This window comes from Apteryx rowi, unplaced genomic scaffold (assembly GCF_003343035.1).
Source record: "Apteryx rowi isolate R43461 unplaced genomic scaffold, aptRow1 scaffold_5, whole genome shotgun sequence".
In the NCBI taxonomy this organism is placed as follows: domain Eukaryota; kingdom Metazoa; phylum Chordata; class Aves; order Apterygiformes; family Apterygidae; genus Apteryx; species Apteryx rowi.
Window position 1 is genome coordinate 926,911 of NW_020450760.1, and position 16,226 is coordinate 943,136.

General features: G+C 37.1%; 1 protein-coding gene across 13 annotated transcripts in view; it reads right to left on the reverse strand.

The window, feature by feature from the left end:
- Positions 1 to 278: 278 nt before the first annotated feature.
- MARK3 (microtubule affinity regulating kinase 3) overlaps positions 279 to 16,226 on the reverse strand; it is a 62,344-nt gene continuing 46,396 nt past the window's right edge. For 3 of the 13 annotated variants that reach the window (XM_026079643.1, XM_026079642.1, XM_026079655.1), the window contains 5 exons: positions 12,996 to 13,160; positions 12,017 to 12,274; positions 9,523 to 9,549; positions 4,547 to 4,591; positions 279 to 2,756 (listed from right to left, as the gene is read on the reverse strand). In XM_026079643.1, coding sequence (XP_025935428.1) covers positions 2,411 to 2,756; positions 4,547 to 4,591; positions 9,523 to 9,549; positions 12,017 to 12,274; positions 12,996 to 13,160 — 841 coding nt within the window. In that variant the 3' untranslated portion in view covers positions 279 to 2,410. The remainder of the gene's footprint in view (positions 2,757 to 4,546; positions 4,592 to 9,522; positions 9,550 to 12,016; positions 12,275 to 12,995; positions 13,161 to 16,226) is intronic. The other 10 variants (XM_026079648.1, XM_026079646.1, XM_026079654.1 and 7 more) reach the window with 10 other exon arrangements.

Genomic DNA, 16,226 nt, shown 5'->3' on the forward strand with positions numbered 1-16,226 from the left:
ATTCCTAGAGGCTTGAACAATTAGTGTGTATTATGATAAAGAAACAGGGATATATTCTTGCAACTTGATAGTTTTACATGGCAGTTGAAGGAAGTTGTTGAAAATCTGTTTCTGATTGTAGTAAGTCTTTTTTTAATACCTCAAATACAGATTTACTCTAAAAGAACCTTTTTGAAAACACTTTAAGAAAAATACTTAAGTACAAACTTTAAATATCCAAAGTATGATACTGGTGCACTTTTTAGAAACAATTACATACTTAACAGGTGAAATAGGAATAGAGTTATTTCAGAAAACATTTAATATGAAACCTTTTGGAACTTCCATTGAATACAGATTTACATCATTTATCAGAACACTTTCAGTTCAGACAACGAAGTGCACTGCTGGGTGAAAAAAATACATTTGGAGGAGTGCCTAAGATGTAGGAAGTGAAAGGATAGGTGACTATTCACCTGAGAAGTACAATGACTGCCCTGAAATGTCTTATTGCTATTACAAAATGGAGTTTTCCTGGAAAAAACCATACTGAGCAGCACAGGCATGGGCAGAGCACTGAAAGCCAACCAAACCCCAGCAGCACCTGGAGTTCTAAAGCCATGGCATGATACAGAATATACAGAGAATAAAATGCAAATTCAGGAATATCTACTACATTTAACAACTATGATTACCCTTTAACTAGCATAATCAATACCAATGCTTAGGGAAAGAGGGAGAAGTCTGCTGCCTTCACAGACTACAGATCACAAAAAACTAACTTGCAAAATAGTAAGGATTTTGCATCTGCACCTCGGGTCAAACCTGAACGGTGTACTATAAATAACTATTAGCTCACTGCAAATTTAAAATGCAAATTTAGGCTCCAGTTTAAAGCACATGTTCAGTACATGCTTAAGTGCTTCACTGAAATATAACCATAAAACACTGATTAATACAAAAAGTCAAGTAGCTAATGCAGATATTATCTACAGAAGTCCTTGATGAAATAAACTGAGTATCAGTAGGAAACAATGCATGAAGAAATCTCTTGATTCTAGTTTGCAGGATCAAATCCAGCTCAGCACAGTGATGGTTAAAAAGTGGGGACCATCTGACAGCAGCTTGGTGCCATCAGGGAGTTCATCAAGGGCAGGTTTCCACACTGTATGCTAAGAGCCACGACAGACTCCCTCCTCAGCAGGAGCTAAAGACACAATTGGCATGAAGCCATCAAAAGCAATATATCCAAAGCCAAGTGGAAGCACGCTGGAAGAGAGCTGCAAGGAAAGTTTTAACTGCTACTGCCTATAGCTGTAGCTTAGCAAGTTGGATGTTATATCAGAAGTGATTAGTAGCCAATTAAATTCCTGCTTTTGGGTTTCAACAGTGCACGCACCCAGAATTCAACGGGAAGTACCGCCACACTCGCAGCAATACTTCAGAACGGCATCACCTCAGATGGTGAGTCACATCAAAGTACGGTCATTATTTGAGAGTCCTTTTGTCCTTTGTACTAGTTTGACCTAGTCTAACGTGGAGAACTTGGTCTGAGAGAAAAAGTCACTTGTCAGCGTTCAGCAAATCCTATTAGACTGCATTAATCTGGAGAGCAATTGTGGAGAAACACAAAAGTGTTCTTAACTGCAATCAATACTCATAAGCCAAAAGGACAAGATACAATCTTAGTAGTTTAGCAGAAGCAAAAGAATGGAAGCATTTACCCAAATTTTAATGCACAAGTCAACTACATTTTAAAAATGTGATTCAGACTTAAATAATAAATAGGTGGGCAAAATATAATGCAAGACTTACTCAGTAAAAGTGAATTTTTAATAATCTCATGAGATCTACTTAGAAAACAGGACTAATAATGTTCACAACCGTAAATCCAAACCCTTCACACACTTTTTTTTCTTAACACAGCAGTGAACTGTAAACCTGCATTTACTGGTTATCTCTTCAGTTATTTTAAATATTAACTCAAGTGTTTCCTCCTTGGCCACTTCAATTTTTAGCACCAAAATTAGCCCAAAAAGAGGTACTGGTACAGCTCGATGTTGTAAATGAATTGTTTACATATAATACTTTATATATTATACACACATACTGTACATTCACACATCCACACAAACAGGAGGCATATTTAAATGAATATATTCTGTGTTTCAATTTGTTGTCAAAGACTTAGGAGCAATGGAAATAAAGCAGAAGGGGTAATATTTTACATAGTAGGCAACTTTAATGCTGTAGTGCACTTATAAAAAAGTCCAACTCTCCCTCCCAGCTCAGCAGCTTTTTTTTTTTTTTTAATATCACTATTCAGAACGATGCAGAAGTTATTGCCTAAATGTTATTCTATACATTTCCATCGGAATTCTCAAAAACACTTGAAATTGCTAACTAATTTACAACTTAACTATTTTTCTTGTTACAGCTTTAACTCATTGGCAATTTTGGAAGCAATGTTTTTAAAAGCTATGGATGTTCCCGATATCCGCTTAAAGCGAACGCCGTTCAGGGACAGTCTTGGCAGTTTACACACCTCCATCTCCCACTGTACAAGGTTTTCCGCATGCCCATCTCCATGGACACAGAAAAGCAAGAAACGCTCTCTTTGTTCATAGTCACAATTATTGGCATCCAGGACCTTGCGTATTTCCCTCATCATGTCGTTGGGATCCATGGAGCTGGTGGTTTTCATGCTCCAGGTAAAACGCAGTGAACGAGGCTTGGCTTCCTTGTTTTCATCCTTCTGATCCACAGCTACATTGCGGCTGAAAGAGAGGAATTTATTAGTCAGCAGGGCTAGTCAGTCAGATCCTCCAGGTTTCATGTTAGTGAAGCCAACTAATGTTCAAGGTGCACTACTTGTGCTACGGCAGCATCTGGAGGCTCCAGCTGCGAGCAACGCCCCGTTCTCCTAGGTGCTGCGCGGGCACGCGGTAAAGATAAAGCAGAGCTTTTGGGGCTGAAACAAAGGTAAGGTATGAGGGGCAGAATGACTGGAAACCACTGGTGGGAGGAACATGAGAGAAACTACTTTGATGAGGTTAATAATAATAATAGAAGAATCTATCATCTGTGATTCAACTTAAAACCAAGTTCCGCTCAAAGCCCTGTTCTGAGGCCAGGTGGACTGGGGCGCTACAGGTAAAGCAATGAAATCTTTTGCTGTTATGAGTTACACTGCTAAGTGTCCTCGAGGCCAAAATGCAGAGTTGATGGTCATTATCAGACATCTCGGCAACATCATTAGCAAAAAATCTGACTAAGAAGGTTAATGTTACTGCCACAATTTTAAGAGATAAAGCACAAATCAATAAGGTTGCATTCCCCAAGCTTGCAATCTTCTGCAACACTTTATTTTTTGTAAATCTTTTCCTTTGGTAAGGAAAAACAAGGTTATATATGAAAATGGAAAGAAACGTTCCAGAACTTTCTAGTTTGTTATGATTCTTCTACTTCAATTATAAGTTAGTGGTCATGTAGCTGAAGAATGAGGAGCTACATTTGGTCCTCAGGGAAAAAAGTCTGACATATTTGCTTTGGCAAATTTGCTGCCAGGCACAGATGCCTCTTCAAATTTACTTGTCCCAAGGTCAAGAGACATAGTAGCCGTCGTGCTTTAATATTTTTCTGAAGATAACCTAACCTGAATCCAGCCATATAGTTTGAGTCTCATGTTAAACTTCATAATTCAATCTAGAGATATTAAATTAAGCTCCTCTTTAAAACATTTGGCAATGAATTTCTTATTTTGTGATGCTTTCCTTCTACCACCATTAAGCAAGCAATTGCAGAAAAATTGCATAAAAAGTGATAGCAAGGTTAGAAAGCTAAATAAATCCATCTCAAAGACAACCTAATGCATAATTCTATATGCTATTAGAGAAGACTTTTGGTAACTGCAAGAGTCATAGGATTATGCTCTCAATTCCAGCTATGCAGTTTGCCAGAAGTTAAAAATATCGGCATGCAAAATAAACAGTATTTTGTTTTATTTTCAATGTTTTAATTGAATAAGCCTGTAAGAATCAGCAGGTAGGGGTGTGTGTGTGTGTGTGTGTATGTATGTGTGTGGCAACTGCTTTTATTCAATGCATAGTTTAGAAAGCTTTTTCTACTTGAAAACACTTGGTGGAATCAGTACAAATTTGAGAATTTTTTTTTGGTATGCAGATTTTTGAAGTTTAATATGAAAAATACTGTTCAACTATTTGGAATTTTGGGGATGAGAAATATAATATCTTAACATCCTTCAGGGATTATCCCACAGATTTGCAGTCTCTCTAGGGACCGCTTGCCTGCAGGGCTACAAGACAACAGCAAATAACTACTAAAATGCAGAAACACACAAGGGAAAAGGTAACAGGAAAGACGAAAGTTTAGAACCAAGTCAGTCAATACTTCAATAGCTGTTTTGCAGACAGAAATGCTTCTTTGTTTAGTTTCAAAGCTTTAAAGGAAACAAAAGCTGCTGCCTGAAGCCACTCTGCCACATAATCAAGGGGAGAAAGGTTAAAACTCACCTACGCAACATTTTAAACAAAAATTTTACCCTCACCTTGAGCCCTCATATCTCCCGTTCCTCTCATATTCAGTTGGGAGCCTCATTGAAAAGAAAGCAGAAGCAAAAGGAAGCAGGAAAGAGAAGACAAATCTTACACTACAATATAAAATATCTGAATCGTTGCTAAAAGCTATTGCAAACATACCAAAGTTGTGTTAGAACACAAAGCAACAAAGATGTAATGAACTTTCTAGGTTAGAACAAATTCAGAATACAGCAACTTGCCAAGCCAAATGAGTCTGTAAACCAAGATTTTTGAAAGACCAACAGCTAATTTTTTTTATTTTGTATGTTTATCTATACTAACACATTAAGCTGAATTTGTAAAAGAAGTGTATGCTAAGTTAAAATTGTAAAATTTAATAAATATCCCCTAATTATATTTAGACTAATTGTATTAAAAAGTTTTATCTGGGAATAATAAGGATATTTGAAAAAATTATTTATGAGCAGATCTGGTCACCCTGTGTGTGCTAACGCATGTCAAAACTGAAATATCAGATGTTTAAATGATACCAAACCACTTAAAACAAGATGCATAAACATTTTAACAAAGTTTAGAAGCAAATTCAAGATTTCTCAAGCTGTGGTGACTCCATCCTATTAAGTCCCACACTGATGCATCTTCCACATGCAAGAGTAAGCTTAAGTTTTCTATCTTCTTGGACAGCCTTAAAGCTATGTTGCTGATTTCTACCATATTTTAAAAGTCCCAGAATCCGGCCGAATTCAGGGGAAAATCATCTCTCTACCTTCCCATTATTATAGTACCACGGTTCTACATCTCAGTGTTAATTCTGCTTGTAGAGAAGTCAGTTTTCCAAGACTTAGTTGTCTACAAGCTAGTACATGGCTTCACTGAATAAAATTAAATATGAATAAAATTAAATATACTAAAATAAAGTGATTTGGTCAACAGCTGTCTAGCAATAATAATGTAAGACAGTAAGTTTACTCCTTGGTGCATGGTGGTAGCTGTATTAAGTCCTGTGCTGCGTTACATGGCTTAATTTCCTCATTACCTTCCTTTTGAGGGGTTGTGCTGAGGAAATATGCTTATAAGATCAACCTAAAGAGATTTTATTCTCACTATGTTTGTACAGTCATTGTCACAACGGAACAGATACTTTAAGAATACTGTAAGGAGCACAGTGCAAACACTCGTGTAGAATATGGAACCTGGTTCTTGCTCAAGCTTCATACTGCTATTGTAATACAAATAAAATTAAGAAAATGCTAAGACACTCAGCTATGAATAATTTATTACAACAACATCCAATCAGATTTCTATTTTATTAGGTACTGTACAACACATGGTAAGATAGGATCTCTGCTAGGAAAAGATCTCCAATGACTAAAGAAAAGTTGTAACAATGAATTGGATTAGGAAGATGGTAAGAAAACAACTGACAAATCCTTAACTAATTCTAGCACTGCAAAGTGTGTTTTTAATATTAGTCATTTTCGTCATAGCAAGATTTTATATACAAATGTTAAAATTTGACTTTCCTAACACAAAACCAAACCAAACCTCCACCAATTTGGGAAAATTCCAACTCTTTCCTTCAGTAATACAGGAGAGCAACTGAGTCGAAGACCGCAACCCTCCCAGTCTCTTAAGTAGTTTACTTCAACTAATAGTTTATCTCAGATTTCTAAAGCCAGTGTCAAGAGTTTAAAATGCAAATAGCACTGATGATCGTTTTAGTAGGCAGAGTAAGCCCATGTGCTACTCCACTGTACTGTGCATCAGAAGACAGAAAAAGATTTATAAGGTCTGAGTATACAATCCACAAACTTGTCCAACTTGTCCCTTAGGACAATTCTGGAAGAGTCATTTACTGGTGGGAGGGGAGAGAACCATTATTGAAGCAACTGAGCAAATCCACACCTTTAAAAATAATCCATCCAAATGATCCATGAAAGGCTTATTTTACTAGGCAAGGCAAGCAAACAAGTTTGAAGATACTGCTCCACTCAAATTAAAGCATTTGAAGTTTGAAGAGCCTACTGTGTTCCTAGGAAGTGGAGGAAGACATCTTTAAGAGCTGCACGCATTTATGGATCACTTCCACTTTCTTTTAACTTGCCAAGGGTTCTAGAAACAGGAGCATAACAAGTCTTCCCAACAATACTTAAAATCCGTCCAGAAAAATTTGAGATAAAAAACCCACTCTCTAATGATGTAGAAATTTAGCCAAACTGTTCAATTTTTTAGAAAACAGTAGTCTAAATTTGAGAAAGCTCATTATTTACAAAATACCTGACATCTTGAAATAAATACTATTTCATGCAAGCCTCTTTGAAAATCCTTACTTTATTGGATTTTTCCATGCATCAGTCAGCATGCCATTCATCTTAACACTGAAAACTGTGCTCAGCGACACGCTCCCTCAAATATGAAGCATCAAACCAAGATTTGGAGAGCTGTGCTGGTCTCTCTAGATACTGCTTTCTTTATGAAACAAATTGCTATGGTTATGTTCTACAGAACAGCATGCATACTTTGAGAACATTAACTTACTGACTGCCAGTGTTGTTCTGGTAGGTCTGCAAGTCAGATACAGCCCTTAGGCCTCTTAAATGCTAACACAGTCTTCCCTTCTGCAGGAACTGCAAATTACTCGTTTATGTTCTGAATTTTCTGCTTTCTCTTGCATAAATTAAATGGACCAAGACACTCCTTGGTCTTGAGAATGGAACAAATATATAGAAAAGTTAAGTTCTCATTTGTCATGCAATGTCTATCCAATGTCTCCTTTATTTTTTGCTACACGATTTGTGAACGGCTTTCAAAAACATAAGCAATGTTTCTATACATCTGCCCTGAGTTATTTTGTGTTTTCTGTTCTTTACATCTTTGTACGCTCAGTGTTAAAAAAAAAAACAACAGTTAAACACAAAGAAAACTATCTAAAAAGATATTCCAGGGCTGGAATAAAAACAGGAAAAGGGGGGTGGCAAGACACTAAAATAAGATTAATTTATTGAAATGGAAAAGGTGCTGCAATAAAATCCAGAACATAAGTGATTTTTGCTAACCACAACATGAAAGAAATTAGTCTTCCACAATATGCAGGTTGGAAAGGACAGCGCAAGGTACACGAAACAGATCTCATACCTCTGGGTACCAGGCACAGTATTAGGACTAAGTAGTTTAAAAAGCAGTGACTGATCATCTTTTTTTGCTCAGCTCCCCAGAATGAACTTGCAGTACTATATATTCACGGTATTGGGTTATAGTAGTTCTTTCAGGATCAAAAAAGAGTTTAAGATTCATAGCGTACAAAGTGAGAAGAAACTGTCAGGAAAACAACATTTTCAATTTAATTTTGTACCTACATACAGGATCATGTGTGGTGAGATACCATGCACACTTGAAGTAGAATTCAAAAGGCATGGTCCAGTCCTGTGTAGTTAGCATAAGACTGTGCAAACCCCTTATTCCAAAGACATATTCATAAGTTACCCGGTGTTAAGTCTCAAAGCTGAACAGTAACCTTTTAGCTTAAAATGGTACTCCTATCAGCATTTTCCATCTTGCTTCAGAGCAGCAGAATAACTGACTTACATGCACCCAGTTTTGGAGGTTGCAACTCAGACTACAATCTTGTGTTTTAAAGAAAATGACCACTGAGAGGCAAAAGCTCTCTCTTACAAAGTGGTATGCACCTCATAGGTACAAAGTTATAGCTCACGATACATGATGGGTTACACTTGCTTTTGCTCAGTGTCAACTGTATACTGTGTTGAAAATTTTCTTTCCTTAACTATTGGTTCATGCATGTTTATTTTCCCAAGTAAGCTGTGACAATGCCAGTCAACCCCCCCAAAACACCAGTTCTAAAGATATTCAAGTTTGGAAGCACCATGAGTATTAGAGTCAAATTTATTCATTTAATAATGAGAAGTACCTTTAGAGTCTGGGTTTTCAGAACAAGCCCACATTTAACCAGCTGTTTACATATCTCAGGTCTCCCTAATCTATATATTGCCTTGAAATTATCTGACAAAGTTCACATTACAGTCACACACACAGCTTTGGGCTTTTAAAGGTAAACCAGATGTCTATGTTTTTTGGTCCTGTCTCATCATTTTTGAACAGTAGTTGAAAACTGAAAGTACCATCCTTCAGGAAACTCCAAGATACGATACAATTTAAAAGAATATTACAAGATACTATGGAAAAATTTACCCATGGACCAAAATTGTATAGCAAACTTTTACAAGTAATCATGGATTAACAAGATAAATGGCAGTTTGATTCATTCCTAAATAGTAAGACTTAATTAAATCTTTTGGGCTTGAAATGTGAATCAGATTTTTGATCGTTTTTCCTCATGTTAGTACATCTGCATAAGTGTTATACTTTTTTTGTAATTGAAGTGCTGTTTGCACTTCAGTTGCAATTCACTTCAGCAAATACTTCTTTTTAACATAAATACACTGCCATTTGACCTTCATTCAATCTTCCAAATCCAAACGAGCTGTTAGACATAAAAATGCCATCAGTTTACTTTCTACTGTACCAACCACAGACACCCCTTCAAAATGTTTTTCTATAAAGTTTCATAAAACAGAAGAGAAAGAATGCAAATTTAGCATCACTTACCTTTATTTGCTTGTAACCTTATGTTTTGTTTATATTTTCATCATTGTTATCAAACACCCCATTCTTCAAACATAAGCATGCTAAGTGTATTAGTACAAAGAACAGAATTACTTTGGTACTACCAACTCTATTAAAGAAAGAAGAATTCACAAGGCATGCTTAGCATCTTGTTATACAGGTGCCACAGATTCTTAAGTATAATCATTAGTTAATGGATTTATTTCTATGCTTTCCTTTCACGAAAGGAAGTATTTAGTTGTCAGCAGAAAGTTTAGTTTTTAGAAAACGAAGGCTAGAAAGCCAAATCTGTTGTTAATTGCAGGAGCCACTTTTTTTTTTAAATATAAATAAATCCTACCTTTTGATAAACCTGAATGACATGTTTCTAAAAGAAATTAAGCCAAAATAATAATTAACAAAAAAATTTGTACAAAATAATTTGAAAAATCCATTAAGAGTGAAACATGCAAAAAAATCTCATTTAAAATGCACAAAGAAATGACACTTCAATACATTCTGAGATTAGGCAGATGATTTAAGATCTGAAGAGCCAAACTCTTTCTTTTAATGTTACCGTTTCCTTTCTTCTGGGAAATGAGCCACCAGTAGTTATTATGAATTAAAATACTTACTGGTTTCAAAACCCTTTAAAACCTATAATGTGTAAGGTCACCTAAAATGATATTTGGATTTTCTTTATGTATTTCAAATAGAAAGCAAAAATCAGTAACTCTACTATTATTAGATCTCAAATATCTTCAGAGTTAGGTTATTTCCTTTATAGCATCAGTTTAGTCATGTTGTGCCAAAAACTGCCTTAAATACCTAACTAATTTAGCAGGAGAAGCTGTAACAACCAGAACATGGTTAATAATCAAAACAATGCTGCTCCCCTATAGAGAAAACTAGAATAAATTAGCAGGTTTTTAATTTGTTCCTTTTTTAAAAAAGGAGAAACATAACTGTGTGCCCTGTGATGGGACTGCCTCCCTTCTAGGAGTTTATATGGCATCTAGCATAAACTAAAGCCCCAACCTTGAGAGATCCTCCAAATGTAAATCTAGTCATCCATAACAGTGCTGTTTTGTTACAACTGTGTGTTATTTAATAACATCCAGACAGAATTTAAATTATCGTCAAAAGTACTGGGAAAAAATTTAAAGAAAACCACACTGCACTGCAGAAGTTGAAACTTGGAGCTAATGACAGAAGTTTGACTGCTGTCTAAACAACCGAGTGACATACTGAATGCTAAACAGTATGTTCCAGCAGCACAAATAAAGACCTTGCATGTTCATAACATGGAATGTCAGATGGAAAATTAAGTAAGGGTATTAAAAACAAGAGTACAGAAAGAAAGATGTGCCAAAAGGATGTGTCTGATTAAGAGTTTTCACTTAAAAAACAGATGCCTTAATTATTAAAAAAAATTCAATTTCATCTTTTCTCTGTTAAAGGGTGGGGGGAGACTTGGAACTTGGTATAGCACAGTATTTCCCAGAGAAGTGTTTAGCTGACAGCTGAGCAGGGTAAAACATTTACCAAAGGCAAGGCTGTCATGTTTCAATTTTTCACAGAAACAACTTCTACATTTTTAAGGAAATTCATTCCTTATATTGAAATCAGCCAGTTGCAAAAAAATGGAGTTTGGTTTAACATTATTTTGTAGAAAGGGGAGACTATAAAGAGGATGCCAAGAGAGAGAGAGTGCACACATGTATAGTCATAGAAAGGACAGGAAGAAAGTGGCTTGATGCTCATATGATATAAGCCCAAAACAAACGCAAGCAGGCAAAGACCATAGTGATAAGTTCCAAAAAAATTTCTCATGACGACAAGGGTACAGAAGCGTAGAGATTATCATAAGCCACAGACAGTGAAAAATGCCCTCACTTCTGCAAACAAAAGTTGCAGATATCAGAGTCATCTGAAGTAGGTGCTATATGACTGCACAGGTTTTAAATATATGGGGAAAACATGCTTTTTCAATTTTAGGGTCTGTAGGAACTAATTTAAATCATACATGGATTTGAAATTAAGGGTCCCAACAGCATAAAAAAACCTCAGAACCAACCCTCCCTTCCCCCCCCCCCCCAAACATCAGTACAGGGATGAGTTCCTGCTTAAGGTAGGCTTTGGCTAGGCCACACTTCACACCAAAAATATAATCTGTGAATGAACTCAGTCTCAAAATAGGAATACGTTTTTCAAGGCTTGAGCAGACTGCTGCCTAGACTGAAACTGCAGTACCGCCATCACTTTAAGACAACCTATGCTAGCACTCCTGCCAAAAGAAATGGTTGCTTCCTGCTCCTACCCTTCCATCCTGTGATATTTTTATTTGTGTGCTGCCAGGAAGAGTGGAGGAGAGGAAGTATTTTAGAAACATCAATGGTCTAAGTGATTGTGGAACCGCAGCCTGAGCTTTTAACACTGCATTAAACATTAGGACTAGGATCCTAGTTTCTGCATCCTCCAACCAGGCAGCAGTGCCTTCTACTGCAAGGACACTAAGTCAAGAGTGTGCAGCCCCTTTTGAACCAAACCAATGTTTTAACTGCAGCATTTGGACACGAGGCATGAGGATTACGATCCTAGAAGAATCAGCCCAGACCAAGCTGCTCTGTCTCAGTTTTTATCCCATTTGACTCAACTGCTAAAAACAAATGGCTTTCTCTAACGAAAAAGAACCATGGAAAAAAGCACAAACCAATGCATTAAGATGCAGAAACGGTTAAGACAGAGCAGTGAATGCGGACAAAACCCAAGCAATGAACTATTACATGTTTCCACTACCCGACAAAAATAAAATGTTGTGCTATAGGGTAACATTACCATTTTAGGAGGCTTACCTTCTTGTTAGTTTTGAAGTTAGTTTACTAAATAGATTAGTGGAACCCCTGGTCCGAGTCTGTGACAGTGGCGTTGCTTCATGGGACAGGCTGGGGGAGGCAGGTGGTCCGTTGTAGGTAGCAGTACGTCGCTCCCGGAGCTGCCCATGGAAAGTGCTCCGACTAGCAGTTCCTCTGGGGAAACGAATACGATCAGGTGTGGTTGCACTGCTAATGCTGTGCGTTGAAGCAACAGGAGTTCTTTGATCAGGAATAGTGCTAGAGCAGAAAACAGAGAACAATGCTAGAACTTCTTTACACAAGCACTAAAGCTTTGCAGGAAACACAAAACACTAAGTTCTACAATAAAGCATAAGCAGACACCTTTATATAGGCCAGGATAGGAAATATCAACATTATTACTGCACCATATGGGATCAAAATTCCTAAGAGGTTAGGATTAAAAAGCTGCCTAAACAGAAAACCTATATAGGCAGAAAAATACAATAAGAGCATCCTGGAAAAGACCAGATAAACTAGGCATATATAAGTTTCACTGAGAAGCCCGATAAAAGAAGGGATGAGTGCAATTTCCTTCCACAGAAGAGAAGCAACAGGTAACTTTAATAACCCTCCCTCCCCACTCCACGTATCTTTAAAAACCTTGCTAATTTGAAAATATCCTACACAAAACTACAAGCAAACCATTTGAACTAGTGAAGTCCTTTGGGATACACAGATTATTATCTCCCACACACTTTGGCAATAGGGAATGTCCAATACTAACTCCTAACCCTAAAAAGAATAATTAACGCTCATTACTGCAAAATTATGTCACAGACAGCCTGACACACTACAAGACATGTAAACAAGACTAAAAATGAGGAAACACACACCTTGTGGGCAATATACACTAGAACAATCTAGGACTAAAATTCCACAGCACAAAGTTAAGCAGCAGTGGGTATAAGTTAGTTTCACAACGATTTCAGGTTCTTACATAGGCCTGAAGTTATCTGCGCCATTGTCTATTGGAGGCAACATCATCTTCGTGTGCACAGAGGCTGACATGGACATCGACTTCTGATGTCGCAGCCGAACACTGGAGAAGGATGTAGTACAAACTGAAGCAGGGCTAGCTGCGTAAGCGAACATTTCTGTCAGGCTGTGAGGGGGTTTGGGTTCAGGCAGAGGCAGAAAGAAGAGCATGATGGACCAACAACAAACTACGTCATAGAAAAAAGCAAACTTTTCCTTCTGTTAACTGATTTGTCAAAGAGAACATGAACTCTAACAGCCCTCTTCTATGTAGACAGCAGTAACTACCCTATGCTACCCTAAAAAAGGATCCTTATTATAGCACTTGCCATCTATGAAGTGATAATTCTCTTATCCGTAACATCAGTTAGTGGAGACACCCTCCTGTACAAGAAACTCGGAACTGAACTCTCAGTGGTCTGTGTCAAAGCACTAATTTAAAGCACTGATGCAATTTGTATTGTTCTTAACATAAAAAACAAAACCCAAAACACCAAGTGCACTTTCCAAAAGACTGATCAGCACTCCACTACTGCAGCGAAGCAAGCTGTTTCCTGCCAGAAACTATTGACTTTAAAAGAAATTTATATAAGTTGGAGAAGTGTTCAAATCTTGATCTACCTCTAATAACTCAGGGACTTTACAGGCACAACAGAACCCAAAGGTGTCATAATCTTCAGAGAGGTACCAAAAGAGGGAAAGAAAAAAAGAAAAAAAAAAAAGAGAGAGAGAGAAACCCAAACCCTTCCCCTCCATCCCCAAAAACGCTAACATTAATCAACCTAAATGCTACAAGGGCTGAGGAAAGTAAGTGGATGTAGAAGGTAATGAATAATGCTTGGTGACCTTTGAAGGAAAAGATATGAGTGTTGAAGAGTATCTTATACTTTTGGCAACGAACCTTGAATTCTCCAACATTCAGGTTTTGAAGTAAGGTCTACAGCATTGTCTTTAGCAGAACGGCCAACAGGCTGCCAGCTGTGTAATATGCTAAAATAGGAGCATGAAATGTTTTTTCTTTCTGAGGACCAGAATACTCTTCGACGCCTTCACATTATCTAGTAATGGCAGGAATGGGGGAAAACAGAGGCCACAAGATGTATCTGGTCCTTAGGGCTAGAACACCATACATCTTATGTTTGTTTTAAAAGTATGTCAGTAGTAATTCAGAAGTATTGTTCAAGGTTAGGTAGTCAGCAAGTGGCAATGACAGCGTCATGACACTGCATGTTCATTTCCAAATTACTCTAGGGCTACACATACTGAAATTCAAGTCTTCATCTCATTCAGGAAAGTCAGACCTCAAAATGAGGAGAATGACAGTCCAGCTACAAGTATCAGCCTACCAGTTTCTTGGACTCAGTTTTCAAAGCTCTAATAGAAAACACCTCAGAGCTCAGACATCAAAACTTCCTGCTAAAATAGTTAACAAAATCTAATTGTTGTAGATTCTGAAAACTTGAAGCAGAAAATGCTTGATCTGAGTCATGCATTCATCTCTTCAACACTGGTCAATCTAGCAGAATGCCAACTATAATCACTGCTAAAACTAAAACAGGGTATTAAGAAATCGTAAGGAAATGAAAATTCAAGTTCGACTCAAGGTAATACCTCAAAAGTGATCCCAAAATAACTAATCACTGGCCACTCAAGCACTTGATGGTTCTAGCTAACAACATGTTAGACCAAAGTTTTATTTAGCCTTATTCCAGTTACCTTTAGTCATCTACCTCCAAAGATGTGATAACTAAAAGGTATCAATAGGGTACCAAAGCACATACCGAACCATTTAACCATTCTCCTCTGAAGCTTATCTAGAAATCAGCTTCCTTGGATTACTAGCCTGGGAACACAGACACAGTGAGCTAAAATTCCTCAATTAGTGCCGAGGCTTATTAAAATCTGAGATGGTTATAAATCATTTATGTTTTATGATTTAAAGCAATTGCCTATCATTACGAAGAGTGTTTCACAAGTTCCCAAGTGCATTAATTAATGCTAAGGCTTTGGAGGAAAGCCAGCAGAGTCATCTCCAGCACAATGCCTGTGTCAGCCACACAATGTGCAAAAATAGCTGTAAAATCCCTCTGCTTCTATCATTCTGGCATGGGGTCTTTGATATTGCTTTCCTGAACATGAAGTCCACTGACAAACAAAAATAAGATAATGTTTTATCATTTTCTTTATAGAAAGAATAAAGACTTAAAATGTGCACATCCTGTCTTTGAAGCAAGCCTCCTAAGTTTTCACTGGGCCACAGTCAGTATCTAACTGGCTACAATAAATCTAAAATCCAATCTGTAGCAAATCCTTTAAAGTAACTTCCCCTGCCTTTAATATTTGCCACAAATAGACACCTGAAAATTACAGAAAGCATTTTTAACAAAATCTTGGATTCATACAAAGCTCATGTTCTACCTCAGAGTTTGCTTCACAAAAGTAAAGCCATTACAGGTTCCTAAAGTTACTTTCTGCCAAATTGAGAGTACAGTAATATTCAAGGAATTACAAAAACACACCTGGAAAAAAAAAACAAAAAACAACAACAAAACCACCAAAACCCCACAGAATTTATCTGAAGAGTCAGTCCTATCGATAGCCATGTTTACTTGGCCTGCATAAAGGTCTGCACTTCATGGGGTCAGCCAGGCTTTTGCCCAATTACAGCAACAAAGAATATTCAGATTCAGCTCTGTTAACCTCTACAATATTTCTGAAACTGTACCAAAATGAACGTGCAGTTTAGCATTGATTGATTTCTGAAAATGAGAAGTCTCCCATTGTAAAACAAACTATTAGCAATGCAGTCTCATTCTCTTATCCTGTTTTAACCCTTTATAGAGCGTAAAGAAAGAAGTAAGCACAAAATACATGATAAAAACTACAATGATTTTTTTCTGACTGTGGAATATAAATACTCAGATGTTTCAAAGGCCAAGTAGGGCTAAAGTTTGCAGGATAAGCAAATGACATTTTGATACCATATTTCTTGGTGGGAGGGAGCACATGGAATGGGGGGAGAGGAAAAAAGGGACTACACAAGACAGGTCAGCATTTTTGACAATAAAAGGTATATTACATAAGAAAAACCAGCTATGGAAATAAAGTATGATTAGTATAGTTGCTGAGTACTACAGAACATCAACTTTAATCTTAAAAACAATACATGATGAACTGGAAAGATGGCAGTTTG